The 20,857-nt window shown below is 45.4% G+C and overlaps 1 protein-coding gene across 1 annotated transcript in view; it reads left to right on the top strand.

Annotated features, from left to right (window-relative positions):
* AGBL3 (AGBL carboxypeptidase 3) overlaps window positions 1–20,857 on the top strand; it is a 2,309,829-nt gene that overhangs the window by 1,887,652 nt on the left and 401,320 nt on the right. The window contains exon 16 of the mRNA XM_069628782.1: window positions 8,713–8,763. Within this exon, the coding sequence (XP_069484883.1) occupies window positions 8,713–8,763 (51 nt within the window). The remainder of the gene's footprint in view (window positions 1–8,712; window positions 8,764–20,857) is intronic.

Genomic DNA, 20,857 nt, shown 5'->3' with positions numbered 1-20,857 from the left:
TGCTTGGTCACTCTTTCATATTTGTGACAAATATTTACGCACCTCCAATAAAAAAATGGGTACATTTTGGTGTTTTTACGCTAGGTGAAAGATTTAAGATTTGATTAAAATACATATTTGCATCTTTCACATAGTGCAGTGCTTGGTGAGCCCCTACAGCAGCATTATCATCTTGGGCATTGCGCATGCGTGTTGGTCCAGTCCAGAGTGTGGCACAGCCATTCACAGCCCCTGCTCTGTTGGCTTGGAGGTGGAGAGGCCCTCAGCATGGCTCGCAGGGGGTGTTCCTAAATTGTGTTATTGCACTGGTTTAAACCCCAGAAATCTGACATGGTAGGTTCTCCAGAGCCTCTGCCCCAGCTCCATCCCCTATCCATGGACCTACATGCCACCCGCTGTTAGGGAAATAAGCTCAGTAAGCAGCAGTAAACTCTGGGTACTTGCAAACCCAGATCAAGGTTTCTGCCCATGGTTATGAAATAGAATCTTAGAAAAATTCTGTGTATGCTTGTGGATTGTAAAGCGGATTGCAAACTGCTCCTTACCTTTAATACCGTAACACAGTGAAGGCAGCAAGGACTGAAAATATTAGATTTGACAAGGGAGAAAGATGAGCACCAGTGATGGGAAAAGCCTTGGTGGATTTAGGCTACAGCCATGACAGGGCTGCCTGATTCCGAGATGGCACCCCTGCATTTTATGACTGCAGTGACGAAGGCTGCATAGACCCAATAAAAAAACTATTCTAAATCTATTAGCAAGAATGGGATTATTTGCATGTCCAAACACTGGTTACCAATCCACAAACTTAATGAATACATGTATGCAGGTGCCCAAATGAACCCATTACCCCATATATTATCACACAGCTTGAAGTATAAACTGAGTCTAGGTCTGGGTGTAAGTGTGAGAGTTTGGAGAAGGAGCAAGCAAATGGTGCTGCAAGAAGGTAGACAGGAATAAAGACTGCAGGGAGACAATGTCATGTTAGAAAGGCTAGATCGAGGAGGGAGCTGGCATAGTGATTATGTACAGGAGGAAGATGACAGGAAGGTTGGAGAGGGGATGAGGGAGCAATGGGTGGAAGACAAGGGAAATCTATGTAGGAAGGAAGCGGGAGGGAAATGTGGAGTAGGAGGTGGAAGGGAGAGTGAATACCATGTTCCTAAAAACAACCCAGCATTGAGCAAACCAATAGAAAAAAACGCACCTCTTCTGTCAGAACTGAACTCATACATACATACATCATGAACACATTTTATGCAGGCCTTTTCATCGCCAAGATGCCTTCGGGTGAAGATTGCCCTTCATTAAAACCTAGCAGAGCATAACATAAAAGGGAAACCAGGGGATGCAGAGCTAGTGGGACCTAGTTTGAAAGGGGATCTGTATACCAGTGCCAACACAGTTCTGAGCCTGGTGGTCCAGGGGCTGAAGAATAGCAAGTCCCACACCTACAGATTGTTGGGAACCAGAGTGAATCAAATCAAGAGGGGTTAGCTTGGAGCCATAATATAGATCCAGTTAAATTGTGAAGTCTAACAAGACTTCACAATTTAACTGGATCCATATTAAAGAACACTTACCGAAGGACCAAAAACTGAGATGATGAGGTAAAGCAGACAAGCAGGGAGCCTTACTGGGAGTGGGACTGGAAATACCACCAAGGATACAGAAGTCTGGCCTAGAAGTCTACACTCAATCGCTGTTAATTCTGAGACTTCCTGTTTACCAGGGATCAATAGGAAGACTGAGGCAGAACCCAAATGCACTGTTACCAGAAACATGACAACCACAACCCAGGAGAGCACGTTGTTAACAAATGATTGAGAGCATATTGGAGGGGTCTCAGAAGCCAGACCCTGATGCAAGTTACAAACATGCCCAGAAGTTGGAAACCTCTGGAACCAAGATCACCCAAATATCAAGATACTGAAATCTAGTGTAACAGAAATCCTGACCCAAAGGAACCGTGAGGAACTTTTTTTCTGAACTCAACCACAGTAAGCTTGACCGAGAACTATTGACTGTTGAACCTTTAACTTGAATTAAGGGTAATACCCGAAAACAGTCTGACTTAAACCTCTATGAACACTCTCTGCACTTCCGTCATCATCCTGAACCTCTTCTAAGGGAAAGCATCATGTTTTATTTTCCACACTCTCAAATCACAGCTACTTTTTGCTTCGTAATATAGGTATATTTAGTTTTAAACACTATGTAGTCTCCAGGTCTCTGTTGATCCCTATTATTGCTGCAACACTTGAAACGGAACATGCTGCATGCTTAGAAGACTAGAAAGTGGACTTTGACGGAACGTATTAGTCTTGTATCCAGCGAAAGTGGCGTCTGAGACCAAATGGGGAAAGTTTTCAACAGCATTTGAAAGTATTTGTTCTCTCAGTTGTCAAGGGTCTCATTGCTAAAATGACACTTGCAGCCTTTCTTAGCATCTCTGAATAGAGGGGGTTGGAAACTAATGATGTGTCCCATAAAGCGTACACAGTACTGCTTCATCAAAACTGTCATCTGGTTGTGTATTAGAATTTAGACACAATGCTTGCAGAAGGTCTACAGAGTTGCCCAGTTTCCTTGCCTATCCGACCCTCAAATTGAATGTGTCATTGAAAGGCAAAATAGATTGATTTAAGCCCTCAAGAAGGGCAAGAAGTACATTGGGGGAATTGTTTTCTTTGCCTCGTAGACTTCCAAAATGGCTTTACCAGCCAATGAGCTATGCAGCGTTGCCAAGAGAGCACCCAACAAAAGGTAATGAAGAGCTGTGTAGATTTCCTAATCTTTATTCTTCCTACTAAATTGTTAACGTTCTTACCACCTCCAGGGAATGTAGTGCCTTGTCTGAATCGAGATAGGATTCGGGAAGAAAATAGGAGGGAGATTTCATGAATAATACGAAGGTTTATCACAACATTAAGTAGGAAGAAAGATGTGTTCTCAGGACCATCGTATCTGTGTGAAAAATCAGGAATGGTTCCTCGGAGGACAGTGCCTGTAACACAGATAGCCTGTTGGCAGATGTTATAGTCACCAAAAAAGCTGATTCCAAAGTGGCCAACTTCAAATCCGAGGAGTCCATTGGTTCAAAGGTTTTTTGGATTAAAACAGAGAGGGCAATAGATTATTCCTGTGGTGAATGAGGTTATCTTCTTGGTGGAAATAATCTTAACAGACCACTGAAATGTCCTTTCACAAGGTGTATGTCAGAGTAGCAGACCTTTATCGAATATTGAGGTGTGAACAGGTAGCAGATAAATAAGTTGTGCAAGTATCTACAGAAACATTGGGTTCAGCCAAGTAGGATGGACAAGTCATTATCTGTTGATGCCTCCAGCGGATTCGTTTTGCTGCCTACAGACTATTTGTTTACCCTTGTACACTGATCTGGTGGAATTATTTTTTCAGTCTCATTTACAGATGTCCAAATCTCTGTAGTCTAAGTCCTCAGGGAGAAGCCTGCTACAGAAAATGATTGGGGGAGAGGTGTAGGACCCCCCCCCCTCCATTATTAAGAGAGAAGATGTGTGTTGCGGCAGATTTCAGTCGGTTTCTTTCTTCAGATTCTGAAGTCCTGAGTGTCAAACCCTCTTAAGCCAGTTCAGGGTTATTGGAATGTGATAACACCCCATGGACCACTTCAGTTTGTGCAAAACGTTTAGAAAAGCTAGGAGGGGAGTTCCCAAGGCTTTGAAAATAAAATCCAAGACTTCCATGTATAGTTCCCCTGCTTGAATGGAGACTATCAGCAAATTGGGTAGAGATTTTGTCCCTCTTCCCCGCTTATTTTTGCAAAACATGTCTAGTTGTCCCCATAGATCAGTACCTGTTGCATCCGAAGAGAGGGTAGGAATGTCTTAATTGCCAAGTAAATCGCCTTCAACTCCAAATAGTTGATGTGAAGGAGTGAGTCCTCCAAATTCCAGAGGCTGTACACCACTCAAGGAATCCATCACTGCTTCCCTGCTCATCAGTGATGGATCTGTAGATCGGGTACTCATTGGAGGCTATGGGTAAAAGGTGATCTTGCTGGTGAGATTCCTTTTGTCCTTTGACCACAGCATATCTAAGTGCATCTCTGTGGAACTCTGGATCAATTCTTATTGAAGCTGTGTATTTCCATGTGCAGTCTGTCATGGGGAACCGCAAGGATAGACAAGGCCATCAGAGCCAAGAGCCTTTTGGAATTTGAAAGCCAACATGGAGCTGCTGTTCAGAAATGACTTGCAGATAAATCATGTAGGACACGGGGAATGGGAATGGGAGTGATGGTTGGGTAGGGTGAGCAAGGACAGACCCGAGTACAGTGTTGCCTATGACTTTCTCCCCACGAGGGAAGTTCTATTAAATATAAAACACTAATGGCAGGAGGCTTTGGTCCCATCCTCATTCCTTGGGACATTCCCTAAGTATGTAGGAAAGGGGAGGGAATGCACGAGTATAGAAGGTAAGACAGGCTACTTTTGAATAAAAGAAAGCCCACAGCAAGATAACAAAGTATTGTGTTGATGGAGGTTTCAAGTAAGCAATCTGAGTTCAGAAATTCACTGCTAGCATTCTTGGGTATTACCCCTGCTTGTAAGAGTCAACTGGGACCTTAGGTTACCAAAATTGCTCATTTGATCCCCACAGGATATCTTGTGACTTTCATCTGATATACTCTTTCTTAAGAAATAGTGAGAATGATGGACAGGTGTGTGATTGGCTAAGTGCAATACGTATCCATGTTGGATGCTGTACCGTCCTCAACAGTAAGTATTGGAACCAAAGTTTAAGATGCGGTCAATGTTAAGTATAGGACTTTGCATCGGTTCCTCTTGGGTGCAGTCCTGAAGGCAAGTCTGTGGGGGGAAACTAGCAGTCGGTTGTCTTCAACAATTTTTGACATTTTTGACATCTGGCTATGAAGGCTCTGGCCCTTGCTAGGTGAGAGGAAAACAGTGACAGTTCCAGTCTTCCAGTGGTCTTGCTATAATACCAATGAGGCAGGAGAAGGTCTCCAGGCAAGGTGGTGTACTGTTGAGCTATTGGAGATGCTGCTGTAAAATGAAAAGAACTGCGGAAGGTGGCGGTACAATGCCGCTCTAGGTTTATTGGAGATTCAGCTGTAATATCAGGAGATAATATCCGGCAGAGACAGTTCAGGTTGAAGATGAACTGCTCCAAGTTAAATGTCCATTTTAAATGCCTAGTTGTATTTTAGTAATTTACTTCAGGTAGCAATGAAAGGCTATATGCTGTGTAGGGTGGCCTTCATCTCATTGTCCATTGCCTCTGCATGTTCTTATTGGATCCATGCATGGCAACGTCAGCAAAACTTGTCGGAGGCACAGAATAATTGTGGGCTTGTGACTTGGCTGGTCCCACCAGAACAAATAAAGGGATCGTCATTTCTTAGTTTACTCTGCTCTGTAGTGTGACAAACCTGAAGGTGCCTCACCTGCTAGTCCCCGTGGATCTGTCATCCAGGTGGCCAGGAAATGGCCATCGCTTTTGGATTCATTTTCTGGGGGTGGACCAGTGTGGGAGGATCACCTAGATGAGGGGTCTTCAGGGAGTGGAAGTGGGACACTGCATGCTGATATGCGGTTTCCCCTTCCCTGTAACACCTTTTCCCCATTCTAACAGGTAGGGTACCTAGGAACTCAGCCCCCCCACACCATTCCCCGACACAAACACTTTCTCACTGACGGCTCACTGTGAGCGACATACCTGACATGTCCCAACCAAATGGTCAGGCAAGGTCATGTAATTACTGATCATTACACACCTGAATTCCATCACACTTCCCCACACGGATAAAAACGCGGAACATGAAAGCGCTCTGAGCAACGCAAATCACACGAAGAAACAGCAGTTCCAAGATGGCAGTTTAATACGAGGAGAAAGATGGCGAAACCAGAGAGGGTTGCAAGGAGAGAAGTGCCCTAGACCTTTAACCCATTAAGTGCCAGGCTATTATGCAAGTCTATGCAAAAAGGACAAGCATACTCGTCCTTGCCACTTAAACACCTTTACTTTCATGAGCCTTGGAAAGTAAGAAACCTAGGACCAGGCACTAAAGTTGATCAAACCTGCACAGTGTGTCGGAGGTACCTGTGGCTCTCCCGCATTGAAAACCAAGGCGGGGAGGAGCGATTGCCGCCGTGGTACTGTCCTTGACTCCTACAACAAAGCAGCATCAGTAAAGACAGTACAGCCGGTGAGTCAGAGAAACTGATACCAAACCAGCCTTTGTTTTGAACCAAGGTTGCAAGCAGCAACATTGTATAAAGAGAACAGTGTGTGAGGTGTATGTGACGAGCAACGTTAATATAATTGGAAGCCAAAGGAGCGACTGAACTTTGAGAGGCCAAGAAAAGATACTGTAGACAGAGTGGGCTGGTGCCACGTGGGTGCTTATTCGAAAGTCTCCGTTAGGTAGCCAACTGATGCCCAGTGTGATAAAAAGGACTCTTGAGATCGAAGTGGTCCTGCAACGGATCAAGCTAAACCCTGTGCACATTGGAAAGTCTTCAATAGTGTAAGAAACACTGCAATTGGTCCGAGTCCGGCTGAGGGAAACTAATTGAGTAAAAGAAAGGTATCTGAGCCTGGCTGAGGGGGATCCGCGGTGAACCGTGAGTCACCCAAGAAAGAATTCTCTGAACATTGTAATAAGAGGGAGATCCAATGTTGAACTTTTGTTTTTGGAAGGGATCTGAGCCCGGCTGATGGGGATCCAGGGTGAACAGCCAGATTGAATATTTGTAAGAAGAAAATAACTTTTTACATCTTGTTTTTGTACATCAGGCCCTCTGAGTCAAGACTTTTAAGAATTAAAGAGAATTGGACACAGAAGGTCCTGATGCTGGTAATTGAACTGTATCCTTGTGCCACAGAAGCCAGAGTTTGTGCTTTTCTCAAGTGCACCGCCTTTCTCCGTGCTGAAACTGTGGGGAAGGGAGGCCAACTGCCCGAATATCCTGACATATCATTTTGTGAACACTTATTTCATTTTCATGAACACTACCCCACACTATTTGTAAATTAGTGGTAAGGATTGGCAATAGGTTTTGTAGTATAGGCCCTTTTATGTTGACAAGACTCCACTAGGACTGCAATACTACTATTTGATGGTTGTAGCCTCCTCCCATCTGTAGATTTAGGTTTAGATAGGTGTTTATCACACCCTTGCGAAAGTTCAATAAACACTCTTGAACTCTGGTCACTTGTGTCTATCATACTGTTGATACCATGCCTTCCTTACAGTAGGATTTAGCATTTGCAGATACTGGGCAGTCCCTCAGTTTCAGAACAGTTCTTATAAGAGTGCAGGAATCAACAAAGCGTCTTTACAATTCCTCTATGGGTGTGCATATGCTCTGCTTCAGATGTTCTCCAGGTTGGAAATCTTAAGGATGTAGCCTCATGTTTTAAATGGGAGATTTGGGATTCAGGGTTAACTTCACACTCAATTCAAGCCTGGAAACTTTCAAAAGTCTTGAAATCATCGGATCAAGGGTTATCTGCCTCATTACGATTTCTTAAGCTTTTTCTTAGGTGTGGGTTTGGACATGAATCCCAGACACCATTCACAAGCAGGTCCAATATGGTCCTGGCTACTTTAGACTGAACTCTGAGGCAGGTAGTAGCCATGACCTCATATGGCAACATTCTTCACACACCCCAATCACTTCCTTGTAGGTTGCTGGACTCTGTACTTAGCTTTCATAGTGGTCACTGTAGGGGCACGTTCTGGGTATAGAAGGCTGTACCCCACCAGAATCCTGCTGAAATACTCCATAATTGAGCACCATGTTTCACCACAAGCCTCATTTACAAGTGGACCCTGGTTAGGTACTTATTATTAGACAATCTAAACATCCTGCACCCTCTGCCTAGCTCCAGAATAAATGAAGTAGAGCACTCTACATTACTGGTGTATCCTTCAATGGGACACATAGCCGCTCTTGCCTAGTGAAACCAATCATTTTAACATTTGGAATGTCTAAAGACGTGGTTCTGGGTATAGAAGGCTGTACCCCACCAGAATCCTACTGAAATACTCCATAATTGAGCACCATGTTTCACCACAAGCCTCATTTACAAGTGGACGCTGGTTAGGGACTTATTATTAGACAATCTAAACATCCTGCACCCTCTGCCTAGCTCCAGAATAAATGAAGTAGAGCACTCTACATTACTGGTGTATCCTTCAATGGGACACATAGCCGCTCTTGCCTAGTGAAACCAATCATTTTAACATTTGGAATGTCTAAAGACGTGGTTCTGGGTATAGAAGGCTGTACCCCACCAGAATCCTACTGAAATACTCCATAATTGAGCACCATGTTTCACCACAAGCCTCATTTACAAGTGGATGCTGGTTAGGGACTTATTATTAGACAATCTAAACATCCTGCACCCTCTGCCTAGCTCCAGAATAAATGAAGTAGAGCACTTTACATTACTGGTGTATCCTCCAATGGGACACATAGCCGCTCTTGCCTATTGAAACCAATCATTTTAACATTTGGAATGTCTAAAGACGTGGTTCTTAATTTCTTACATCTTGTAATGGCTTTCGTTGCTTTACATCTGTTTTATCTGCATGTTCCATTTCTGTCTCTTTTCCACACAGCGTCCTTGGTAACATGTTGCTTTGTAAATCCATAAAATAAGTAATTTGTTTCTTTCCCTTCTTCTTGTTCAAAGGTTTCTCTTGTCTACCTCTTTTTCGACGCCAATGGAGATGTCATAACCAAGGTAGGAAAGAAAGAAAGAAATGTTTCATTATTTTCAATTCCTGTTAATATTCATGTTGCTGCAATGGGATAGACTGATGCTGAAGATTTGTATAGGGAATATGGGCAGGTGCTCGTAGGATTTTTTCCACGGTAAGCAAAGTAACATTTTCCTGCTTCTCCCCCTTCCCCCAACCTATCGCTTTGCAAATGAACCACATTTGCAAAGTACAGGGATTTTTGATGCCAGTTGGACAATCCCGCCCAACAATGTTCAAGCTGACCACCTTTTATTGCCTTATTCTAGAACCAATCATGTGGCTAATATCACCCATAATTTTGGCTGCTAGACTTTTGTATTCTTTTCCCTGGTTTTCCACCTAATATTTTGCTGTGTGTTTAAGAATCAAAGCCTTGTTAGGAAACACAAATATGTTTTTTAAAATGTTCATATGTATTAGCAGTTGCAAATCATGCCATATACGGCAGTAAGCTCCTTAGACAAATGAAAGAGAAAGTACATAAGGTAAGAAGGAAACAGAAACCCAACAATACAAGATTAATCATCCTCTATTTTGCCACAGTAGAGCCAACAACGTAGAACAGAGAGAGAAATAAAAGGAGACCCACACTGTTTCACTATAGCTGCATGTATGTAGCAACTAAACTGTGAAGAGCAGAGCTAAACAAATGGAGTTTTGTCTGCATAGATAACAAAGCATAATACAAAGAGAACTGACGCCCCTACAAGCATTCCAGTAAGCCAAGTGCTCTTACTAGGGCAAGGCCTTATTACACGAATGCTAAAAAAAAATGTACATCTTGAAAAAAGAGGCTTTATTTTCATGAATAATGCAGGTCATCTTTGGCCTATTAGAAGGTTCCACATTTCTGACCACCAGCTCTCGAGGCGGAGCTCAACTTGATTTCCAAAAAGATACTATTGTGACTCTTGTTACTAACAACATGGTCAGAATTATGGGCATTACGGACTGTTGCTGCAAATGTGCTTGATTTCTGTGATGCCTACCTGCTAGGAAAGATTTCTCAATAAGCAACCTTTCCTCCATAGTTAATGGACCACCCAACCTTTTACATTTGTTTTTGTATTTTGACCTGACTTTTTACAGTGGAGTGCAGCCTTCAGCTTCACTTGCCTGGGGTTTCACTCGTTGTTATGGGGAAACTTCCATGCCCTTCAGGCTGTCAGTACTGAGAAACGTTGTTTCTCTTATTCCTTCGACTTTACCAGTTTGCTGTAACTTTTTATCATTGGGCAAAGTACCTTCAAGTACCGCGCAATGGGGCCGTTGTGTTTTATGGCCCTAGATTGTACAATGTGCTTCAGGACAAACTGGTGGCAGCAGCAGAATTTTCTTTTATTCGTATACCTTTTCAGTGAGCCTTACCGCGTTTACCGCATGTGGCTCGTGACTGTGGCTAGTGTCCAACATGGCCGTGCCATAAGGTCTTTTGTTTGCACCTTTTGGCATGTTGTCCCTTTGCCTTTCCAGGGCCAGGATTTCTTTTTTGGGCATGCATTTGCCTGCAAAAGCTGCTTCTTTCGCAGGCCTCTGCAGGTCAAGTGGGAAGGCACTCAGGAAGTGGGCTGGGACTGTGTGGTACCAATCCACATTGCTGGTGTCAGGGTGTCTGGTGTGCATGTGATGGACCCCTGATGGTGTGCATGCATGGAGTGGATCTTGCCATTGGTGTGCTGAGTGCGAGCACTTACCTGACTGTGCATTAGAGATGGGGTCCTGAATTCATCCAGGAGATTTGAATAAAGAGCCAAGTATCCTGAGGAGCCAAGCAGAACGAAGGACAACTCTAAGATGCACTTGGAAAGGTCTGGCAACTGAATCCTGCTGCTGTGCTTTGCGCCTGATCTCAGAAGACCTGCAAAGGTGCTTTGAACCCTTGGAGTGGTGGGACCAAACATTCTCGACGCCTCCTGGTAACCCTGCGACGCCTCCTTCTAACCCTGCAAGTGAACCTCTCCGGGAATATCCCTCAGCCATCCAGTGGGCTGTCCAGCATGAACTAGGTTGCCGTGCAGGAGCGTCGCTGTTTTGAGTTTCAACCCAAGATTTTGCTAAAACCTAGCTTGTCCAACAAGACACCCTTCTGCTGAATTTTGTTGAGGATACACGTCAATTACTGGTTGCCCTTTGTTCATCCAACGCATTCCTCTGTTGCTGGCTAGATTTTGACCATCTTTTGGCTTGAGTAGTGCTCGCTGCCTAGTGCCCTCTGAAATTTAGGAACAGCTCTGTTAGCAGTAGCAGATCCTCACCTGACACTTGGAATCTTTTTCACCCCTTCATTAATTCTTCTAACTTTTTCCTGCTCCCTAAAGATAGTACTTGTGGACTTCACGCACAACTGTATGTATTTACATGTGCATTGAACATTGAGGACGAGTCTCCGCTCATTTTAGGGCTGGACTCTTAAAGTTATGATTGCCATATCTGAGGTACAAAAGTTCCTCAACTTCTTCCTTTGCAGGTATTGGCCAAGTTATTAACTTTCTTGCACTGACTCCAGTGATTGTATATATATTATATAGTGTGTTGTTTGTGTGGTAGTTTACATGTCCATTTCAGTATTCATTGCGTTGCTATTGAGCCTATAATAAATAGTATATTTTTGTATACTACTGTCTAATTGTAATTCTTGGCGTATCACTGTGTGTGCTCATTGGAGACCCCTGATCACACTCACTCCTCCTGAGATTTAGCCTTGACTGCTCTCCGAGCTCCCTTGAATTGGTCTGGCTCTCTTCCCAGAAGTGTCCCCTGTTCATGCAACAAGGGTGGTCTCCTAAACATCTGTCCACCATGCTAGAATTTAGAACAACATTCTATCACTATGAAACATGATTTAAGTGTACATGGGATTGTAGATTCTGTCATAGAATTCCAGTATAGGCTTAGTTTGGGGCAAAGCCATCAGATATGTAGATATGTGCCTGCTCCCTGACATCCTTATCGGCACAGCCTGGAACCACCGCTGCCAATGTGCCTATCCCTGTCAGGTGTGAGATACCCGCTGGATAATAATCTGAAACTTTTTCCGGCTTATTGAACACTTCTCAAGCATTTATGAACTCCCCACCAAATAGCGTTCACTTATTTGACGATGTTGTGCCATTTGTGTACATAGGAGGGAAAACCTTAATTGCCTGGAGTTAAGGCATTTATATGGACGAGAGAAAGGCACCTATCAAAAATGCAGACAAAACACAATTGTTTCAAATTCAGTAAGCAGTCCTCCTGGCCTCTCTGCTAAGCCTGTGTAGTGCTCAGTGTCTCATAGTGCCCAGAGTCTCAATTGTCAATATCTGTAGCACTCTCGCTCATAAACCACAATTGTGTCCTTATAAGATTCAAAGGATCTTCTTTGGCCTCGGAAGAACATGTGCAGTAAAAATACCCACCCTTTTGTTCTCCGGGGCTCAAATGCAGATCCTTCATTGGCTGGATGAAAGTCTGAATTGAAATGTATGGGAGTGGTAGGCCCAGGAAAGTAAGTCGGCCCCAGCCTAATTCAAATGCTATCTCAAACGTTTAGGGTCGATATTTGTAGCGGGTCATTTTTACATGGCTATGGGTCTGTCTCTCTGAAGAAGCCAAGCCATATATTCTTCCAACATTTCCAGTTTTTATAGGAATTGGGGGCAATCCAATCTCTGAGGGCTCTCACCTGAGAGGGCAGAAAGTATCTCAAAATATTGGTTACGTAGAGTCCACCTTTATTCCTTATTCTGTATAAGGCTGCTCCAGAGACCTTTTGAAAGGAGTTTTGCTGATAAGGCATGATGTCCTGTTGGAGCCTCTGAAGTGCTAGTTTGTGCATGTTTTTAGGGTAGCGCTTGGAAGAAATATAAAAGTGTTTCCAGTGTGGAGGAGACCGAGTCCTGCCTGCTGTGCGACATGTTGAGGAAGAGGAGGAGTTTCCCTTCAAAACACCCTGCTACGCGGAGCGGAGCGTAGTGGAGTGTGGCGAGTCTTTCCTGTGTGGAGGAGACCGAGTCCTGCCTGCTGTGCGACACGTTGAGGAAGAGGAGGAGTTTCCCTTCAAAACACCCTGCTACGCGGAGCGTAGCAGAGTGTGGCGAGTGTTTCCTGTGTTCCCGTGTGGTCCCAGGCGGACTGGGGAAAGGGAGCTTGGGGGGAGGAAAGAACCCCTCCCCGCTTGTACAAGCGGTACAAGCGCCCAGAAACTCCTCGATACGGAAAAAAAAATGCCGGGAGCAGGAGTTCCAGACATGCCAGAGAGCAACCTGCAGCCCCACCCGGAGGCGGACCCTTTGCAACTACAAGAACCGCCGGAGCCGCATAGAATTTTGCGGAGCAACTTCAAAAATCTCCCACAAGGAGAGCGAAGGTCGCCGGGGAAAAGAGGTAAGCCCATTGTGCACCTCGCAGCAGACCCAAAACCTTTGAACGCCACCACGTCCGCTGCTCAATGCCACCATAAAGGAGCTGATGGGAGGGTTATGGACTTACCCCGGTCTACAGCTATGGGAAAAAATATGTTTGAAAATGAAAAGGGCCCCCCCAAGATGTCTACCAGCATCTCGTATCCCGCCTTGGACATTCCGAATAGCACGAAATCAGCACAGGACCAGAGCGCCGCCTCGGCGAGAGGTTTACCAGCTCGGTCAACCGGAGGGTGGACCGACCTGGACCTTGCTCAGTCCCCGTGCCCCAATCGAAGAGGGGGGGTGCCAGAAGTGCAGAACGACCTGGAGGTCAGAGAGACTTGGATCGGGGGCACGCAGGGAAATAGCCCCATAGCCATAGCCTCCTGCCTGCACCCCCGAGTGATCATGGAAGGTGAAAAGGAAATAAGCCAGTCACGGGAGGAATTAAAAATCGTGACGGAACCCAGCCATCCACCAAACACCTATACTGAACCCTCAACTTCAGGAGATGTGAAGCCAGGAGAGAGCAAATTAATAGACTTCGAGTCCTCTCTGTTAATAGAAAGGCCGATGCCTCCGACTATAGCCGTCACTCACATCTCCAAGGCCCCACTGGTGGCGGCCGTCCCAATCAATGAGCCGTATGACCTCACAGGGGAATTTAGTCCAAGAAAAGATGTGACTAATCTCCATTTAAACAATGAACCTACAAGATCATTAGAGGAGAATACGATCACAGAGACCAAGGCCGTATCGATTGGCCAAACGCCCAATAGCTTGATACGGGTGATTGGGTTGATTTGGGGACCCCAGTCTCTGTATCGACCACAGGACCAAAAAAGAGCTCTAAACCGGGTACCATCAAACAACAATACATAAAGAAACAAAAAGGAAAAACAACAACATCAATTTTACTGGAAAACCAAAACCATCTAGCCGATAGAACAACCCTTAACAAACAGAAAATTCAAGCTGCAAAAGAGACAACCAACCCTCACTCGGCGACAGGAAAAAAATCGGCAGCAGGGTCCCGTACGATTTTAAAACCACGAATTTCGCACGCCATGTTCACTTTTTTGAAGACGCAACAGAAAAAACGCAAACTGGAAGCAGATGACGAAATCACTGATGCGGAAATCTTGGAAATGATTGAGGGGTCATTTCCGGCATTAAAAGCGCGAAGAACGGACGTAGCGAACAAACCTACAATCCTGCACGTCGAAAAGGGGCTGTCTGCAGAAGATAAGCAGACAGACATCCCAGGAAACTCAGATCTAAATAAAGCTATCATAGGCGAAAGAAATCAGGCAAATGACGATAACCGCAAAGAAAGGGCATCTCAGACCCACAAGAAGACAGCAGGAAAAAAGTGTGCTGATGGAGCCTATTAACTCGAGCACAATCCCTGAGGAATCAAACATCACACCAGATACCGCGAGGAAGGAGGTTGAGCAACCCAAGACAACGCCGAACACCACCGATACCCTGGACCAACAGCAAATGGGGCGTGAGGAAGTAAGGCTCTGTCTGATCCCCGATGGTAGGGCGACCATCTCCCCGGTGAATAGTCCGAAACAAAGCTTAGACCCATCACGTAGGTCGGCAATACCTTCACAGGTAGGGGGCCAAGAACGGAGAGATCAGGAAGAGGTAGGTGTGCAACCAAGCACCAAGACGCCGCACAGTTCACTATTATGTGATATCATAAGGAAAGATCAGGTGGCCCAGCAAGAGCTCTCAGACAGCTCTAGACACAACTTAAGACCTGAAATTCACGCAAAATGCAGTTCAACCATGGAGGGTTGGAGACACCAAGAGCACATTCCTGGCTCAAGGTCACGCATGAGTGACCAATCGTGGTCAAAAATCCATCTGCAACACATAGAAAGAGGGGAACGAACAACGAGCCAAAACAAAGATGGAAACCCAGGGAACCAAACCGTATCTAAAACATTGTTAGACTGCTCTGAAGTATTCACAGGAACAGCTGGAGCTTCCACTCTCCATATCTCTGCACAATAGCCGGATAAGGGCACTGGTAGAGAGCACCAGAAGACGCCAGTCAAGTTCAGAAGACACAGTGAAATTGTGATGGACTCTCAAAGACCATCCCCGAATAAAAAACAGGGCATGACGACAATTATGGCGGCACTAACAATCGCCCTCGCACCGTTCTGCAAATTATACGAAACGATAAGCAATTCAGCCAAAGACAATACCACGCTACTGTGCAAGATGCAATCTAAGCTAGACTTCCTGGAAGGCTACATAACAGCAGCAGAAGCAAGATGCAACAAGCAGGGGGTAGCATGGGAAGAAAAAGGGTTCAATCTAGAGAACGAAAAAAAAATAGCATCAGAATCGAAAAAGAACGCCACAAAATACTTGGACAGAGCATGCCAAACTATGGCGAAGATGGATACTGGAGCCCTGGAACCAATTTTCAGTAAGCAAAAACCAAAAAGCCTGAGTGACCCTCGTGAACTCCAACCCCATACCTTACCCCCACTAAAAGGCAGTGGTGGTTTGTCTTGTTGTTATGAGTGGGCCGTGAGGCCTGATTGCTGAACTTTGCGTGATTTTGTCGGGCTGTAACCAGGGAAGGTTTGGGGGTTGCCAGCTACCCTCGATGTTGGATGGTGCGGAATCGAGGCCCTGGGGGTAGTTGTGCTCAGAACTGCCTCTGCCACGCAGTGCGCTTGTAGTTGGTGGTGGCGGCGTCACGCCTTGCAGGAAACCTGTGTGCGTTGCCTTTCTCTCAGACAGGGGGCCTGCGGCGCAGGGCAACCACCCAGTTGCAGGCAGGTGTTGGAGACACGCAGGTGGGTCAGGGTGCACGCTGAGTCGGTCCCCGCAAGCTTAGACAGGATGGTGCTTGTCTGGGGATCGGATCACACAGGGGTTGCATAGTGATACCGCCTTGGTTCTGATGTTTAAGGTTGGTGCCTGGGGTTGAGGTCAACCACCGCTGTCTTTGTAGGGATTCAGCCTGCTGGTGGGGGTTATGCGATGTGATCTTGTTGCTCCCCCACAGCCTCTCTGTCTGGCAGGTTGGAGAGGGGCTGCGAGACACGTTCAGTTGATTGTGCGCGTTACTTTGGGGTATTTCAGAAGTGTGTCTTTTAGTGCCAGCAGGTCTATGCGATGCGCTCCGCGTCCTCCTGATGGTCGTGGAGGGCTTATGCGTGGCTGGAGTTCCCCCCGTGAGCGGGACCAAGTTGTCCAAGGTATCGGGCGTTTTCACGCTTGTTATTGGTGTGCGTGTCACACGGGAGGACCGGGTCGACTGGGGAGCCCGCCAAGCTAGCAAGCGCCTGTGGAACCGCACGTATAGTGGAACGCTCGTACCTTGTTATTGTCTGGGGTCCGCCTGGGCGAAGCGGCGCCGCTTCCTCTCTCCGCGTTGGGCCGCCTCATTATCAGGAGCTCTCTTGCCTCTTTGGACGCCGAGGCCGTGCATGTATCAGCGCCTCATCGCTGCGACCCGGAGCTCCCGGCAGGTCACGCCTGGTGTTCGCCGTTTACACTCCTCCAGCGCTGGTCCGCCTCGCGGCAAGCCACTCCCTCCCCAGGCGCTCACAGCACCATTAGTGAAGGCCTCGAGCCTGCGCGGGCGGGGGTGTCCTTGTCTGCCGGATCTTTGTTGAGTCAGTTAGCGGCCATCTGTTGAAATAATGGGCTTGGGTTGTGCCGCAGTGTCTCGTGCAGGCGTTGGTGGCCGTCGCAGTTCGAATGGGCACCACAGAAGCGAAAATTTGTCAGGATTAATTAGGAGCTACACAGAGCTCACTGGGAAGCCGCCATCTTGGATGGCCCTCTTGCGCCCTCTCTGCATCATATACAAACTTTACTTAAAACAAATCTAAAAACTTGGGCAATGGCAAAAAAATGAACTCAAATGCTTCCAGGAAATTCCTAAGGAATTTGAGTATTCCCCTAAATCCAGAAGTAGTGGCTTCTAGCTCCAAGTGGAAGCCTGAAATATTAACATTGGAAAGCAGAGGTGAGGAAGATCTCATGCTTGGAGTTTCTAAGGCCGTTCTTGGCGAGGAACACCAACGAGAACATTCGACATTTACATCGGAAAAATCTTTGAACTTATCGGTGTACTCAATAAAAGACCAACTAGAACTATCGACGAGACTAGATGATGTTGAAGCAAATAGTAGGGCGAAGCAGCGCAGGGTGATGGCAGCTATCTTTAGGGCCGTGAAAGTGGACGCCTGTTGTGCGCCAAGGTCATTGAACCAAAGAAACTTGGGTTCTACTACTAGTCCTTTGTTGGGTAACAACACTGGTGACCAGAGTCATCCGAAATCCAAATTAGTGTTTCGAACTTTGGAGCAAAGAAATCTGGCCATGGCAATCCTTCCTCACCCAGCGTAACCAACCTACATCTCACAGACCAGCTTATCAGTGTTGGTTTGGCCAGCAGAACGACCTGGCCCATTGTGCCAAACCTCATACTTTTGGTGTTTTTTTGGAAAGACTGTTTAACAAGCCTGATGCTCTATGTTTAAACCGGACTAATGTTCTGCGTCTTATTCATAATGTCCCCAAGTTGAGGTTATAAACTCTGGGGACATAAGCCTGGTTGAGTTTCCAAACAAAATCTATATGGACAGGGTCATTTTGCACTTGACATTAAGATCGGTGAAAGCCCTCTTGTTTGAAGAGGCGGCTGACCTACTTCCGTTAGGGTTTAATTTAAGAGAGTTACACACAAACTCTTTTTTGCGGGGGGTCACCCCCTAACAGGCTTAGACAATCATTCTAAGGCGGTTTGGTTTCAATCCCTGGGGAGCGAGGGACTAGAGCCTTGGTTTATTTACTATAGGGATGACCAAAGAGGTCGAAACTAAAACCAGGTGCATTCAATACCTAAACCTTTTTCATGCAAATTAACAGTGGATGGGACAAAGGGCACAAGGTGGAGAGTGGAATGCATGCAACAAGTAATTGACTGTCAAGATCAACAGGGCTCATGGGCTAGGCTCCCAGGGCCACTCGATCTGAAGAGCAGGGAGGACTAGCTGAGGGTCCCTATAAAGCAGGGAGAATTTAAGTTGGCGTTGTGGGACTGTAGAGGCTCACAGCACCCTTTTGCGAAGGGGGACCATCAGTTTGAATCCTCTGGGATTGTGTGCCTGCAAGAAACCTGGCTGAGGACACCAGTATCATTGACTGGCTACTCTATTTTTTTAACAAGGCTCTCCAGTGGGTGCCCTTTGTCAGGGCTCCTGATAGCTGTTAAAAGTGGGGTGGATCTCCAGATTGTGGAGGAAATATGCTCTGACCCGTACGTTCAGATACTGGTTATTGCCAGGCAATTAGAAGGGCAACCAGCCCAGGTGTGCAACCTACATTGGAACCCAAAGGGGATTAAGTATCAGGATCCATTCGACACACTTCTTCATACGGTGATTGACTGTTGAGTCCTTGCAGGAGTTTTCTGTGATAGTTTGTGCTGATTATAACATTGCCGGTCTAGAGGTCTCAATTTGGACAGAAAGCATTGGACAAAAGAAAATCATTATTGGGGGAAGTTGCGTCTAACATGAAACTGCACATGATGAATGGAAAAATTGAGGGTGATATCCCGAGCCGCACGACGTGGAAGTCTGCTAGCAAGAGTGCGGTTCCGTTTTACATCTTCATTAGTAGCAACTTGTTGCCGCTTGTCACTCACTTTGAGGTCTTTCCAAAACTTAGTAGTGACCATGATATATTGCAACTGACATGGTCGATTTGCAACACTTCCCCACTATCAGTACATCATGTTGACCTAGACATTGCTCAAGGCCGCCATCGCCTCTGCATGTCGGCACAGAGTGTAAGTAAAATAAGGCAAGGCTCAACAGGCAAAGTACACCATCAAAAAACAATTAACAGCAGTCCTTTTATTGATTACACACCTCTTTTAACAGACTTTGTTTCCATTAAGGGTTGGGGTATGCGTACTGTGTACGTTCATAAACATACGTAAAACCTGGAGGTGGTTTCTCAAAAAAGAGGACTGCAGGTTGATTAAAAAAAATTAAACAACCTGGAAGCATGGTATGGTCTCCTTTGATAATGAGCAGGCAGAAATATACAAATTGGTTGAAGGTTTTCAAGTGTGCTATCTTTCTAAAAGACGCAGAGAACATGTTGCTAAAAATACATAATAAAAACGTGGGTGAGGTTTGGCAGCTTTTGAACAGTGCAGGGACACCGAAAGAAGCGCTATTGATGAATGCAGTGTCGTAAGCAAAATGGATTAGTCACTTTTCAGTTTTGTTTGACTCCCCACATGCACTTAATAGTGAGGGAGAGATCAAGCCTTTGTGTGAGTGGCACACAGAATTTGATCGAGAAACCTTGTACGGTTTAATAAAAAAGGCAAGCACTTCAAGGTGTCCAGGCCCGGATGGCATAACAATCATGATGATCAAGGCGAAACCTAGTGAATGGGTCGATTTCTTAATGCTGTTGTTTTCAGAGCTCATCAGAGCCATAGCAGCCTAATGGAAGGTTTTGATCGTGGTCCCCATCTTTAAGAAGGGCCGTGGGGAAGATCTTCTTGATGTCGTGGGTGTTGTTGTTAAGACTGACGGATTGGGCCACTTCGATTGGACAGTATGATTTTTTTCAGTCTGTCTTCGTAAGGGGCATTGATACCAGCTTGAACGCATTTATCTTGAACATCTGTAAGACGCATTCTTTAATGGGAAGGACGAAAATGTTCTTGCCATTTGTGGATCTGTAACAGGCGTTTGACTCTGTTGACTGACTCTGTTGACTGGGACCTTCTTTGGTCTAAATTAAAAAAAAATGGAGTTGCCCGCCTGATTTACTTCATGCAATCCAGGCCTTTTATACTGACACCTCTCTGAAGGTATGAGTAAATAGGGGGGACACCCCTATCAAACCCCTTTGGAACGGCAAGAGGTCTAAAACAGGGGTGCTCCTTAGCGCCAGCGCTTTTTAACCTTTTCATATCAGATGTTTCTCTGACTTTGGAGAAGCCCTGCTCATGTCCGCCAAGTTTTAAAGGGACTTCGGTTTTTGCCGATGATCTGGTCTTGATTGACCAGACCCTGGTAGGTCTACAACGCAAGCTGGAAGCTTTGCAAACATACTTAGAAGGTAAGAATTTGAAGATAAACGTTTCCAAGAAAAAGATCTTGATTTTACAAAGGGTGCAAGGTAGGAGTTCTAAACGCCCAAATTGGGCCATAATAGGGGAGAAAATAGATATCGTACATTAATTTACCTATTTGGGCATGTTGCTAAACACTAGTATGTGTAACGCACTGAGAATTTCGCAGCTAAGGGTAAAAAGTAAAAACTTTTCTGCTCAAGGGTTAATTATACTCAAAAGGTACTGTCAATTTTCTATTGAGCTATTAGTTAACTTTTATAAAAATGAAAATAGTAGCTATTTTGACCTATGTCTCTGAAGTTTCTTTCGCGACTGCATTCTCAGTTTGGATAAAGCTTGAGGCTCTTTTTTGGTGGAGAATCTTGTATTTACCACAAGGGACCTTGATGCATACTATGAGATATGAGCTAGGTCTCATAACAATGCATGCAAGGGAGACCTGGAAGTCCCTTTCTTTATATGGATAATGCATAGACGCATACCTGGTTAGGGCTTTCAAAGTTTTAAAAAATACTGCACTTTCCCCCATGGACCCGATACTTA

The sequence above is a fragment of the Ambystoma mexicanum genome, chromosome 12 (assembly GCF_040938575.1).
Source record: "Ambystoma mexicanum isolate Mex_15411 chromosome 12, UKY_AmexF1_1, whole genome shotgun sequence".
Classification (NCBI taxonomy): domain Eukaryota; kingdom Metazoa; phylum Chordata; class Amphibia; order Caudata; family Ambystomatidae; genus Ambystoma; species Ambystoma mexicanum.
Note: the sequence above shows the minus strand (reverse complement) of the source record. Positions and strands in the feature narration are given on the sequence as shown.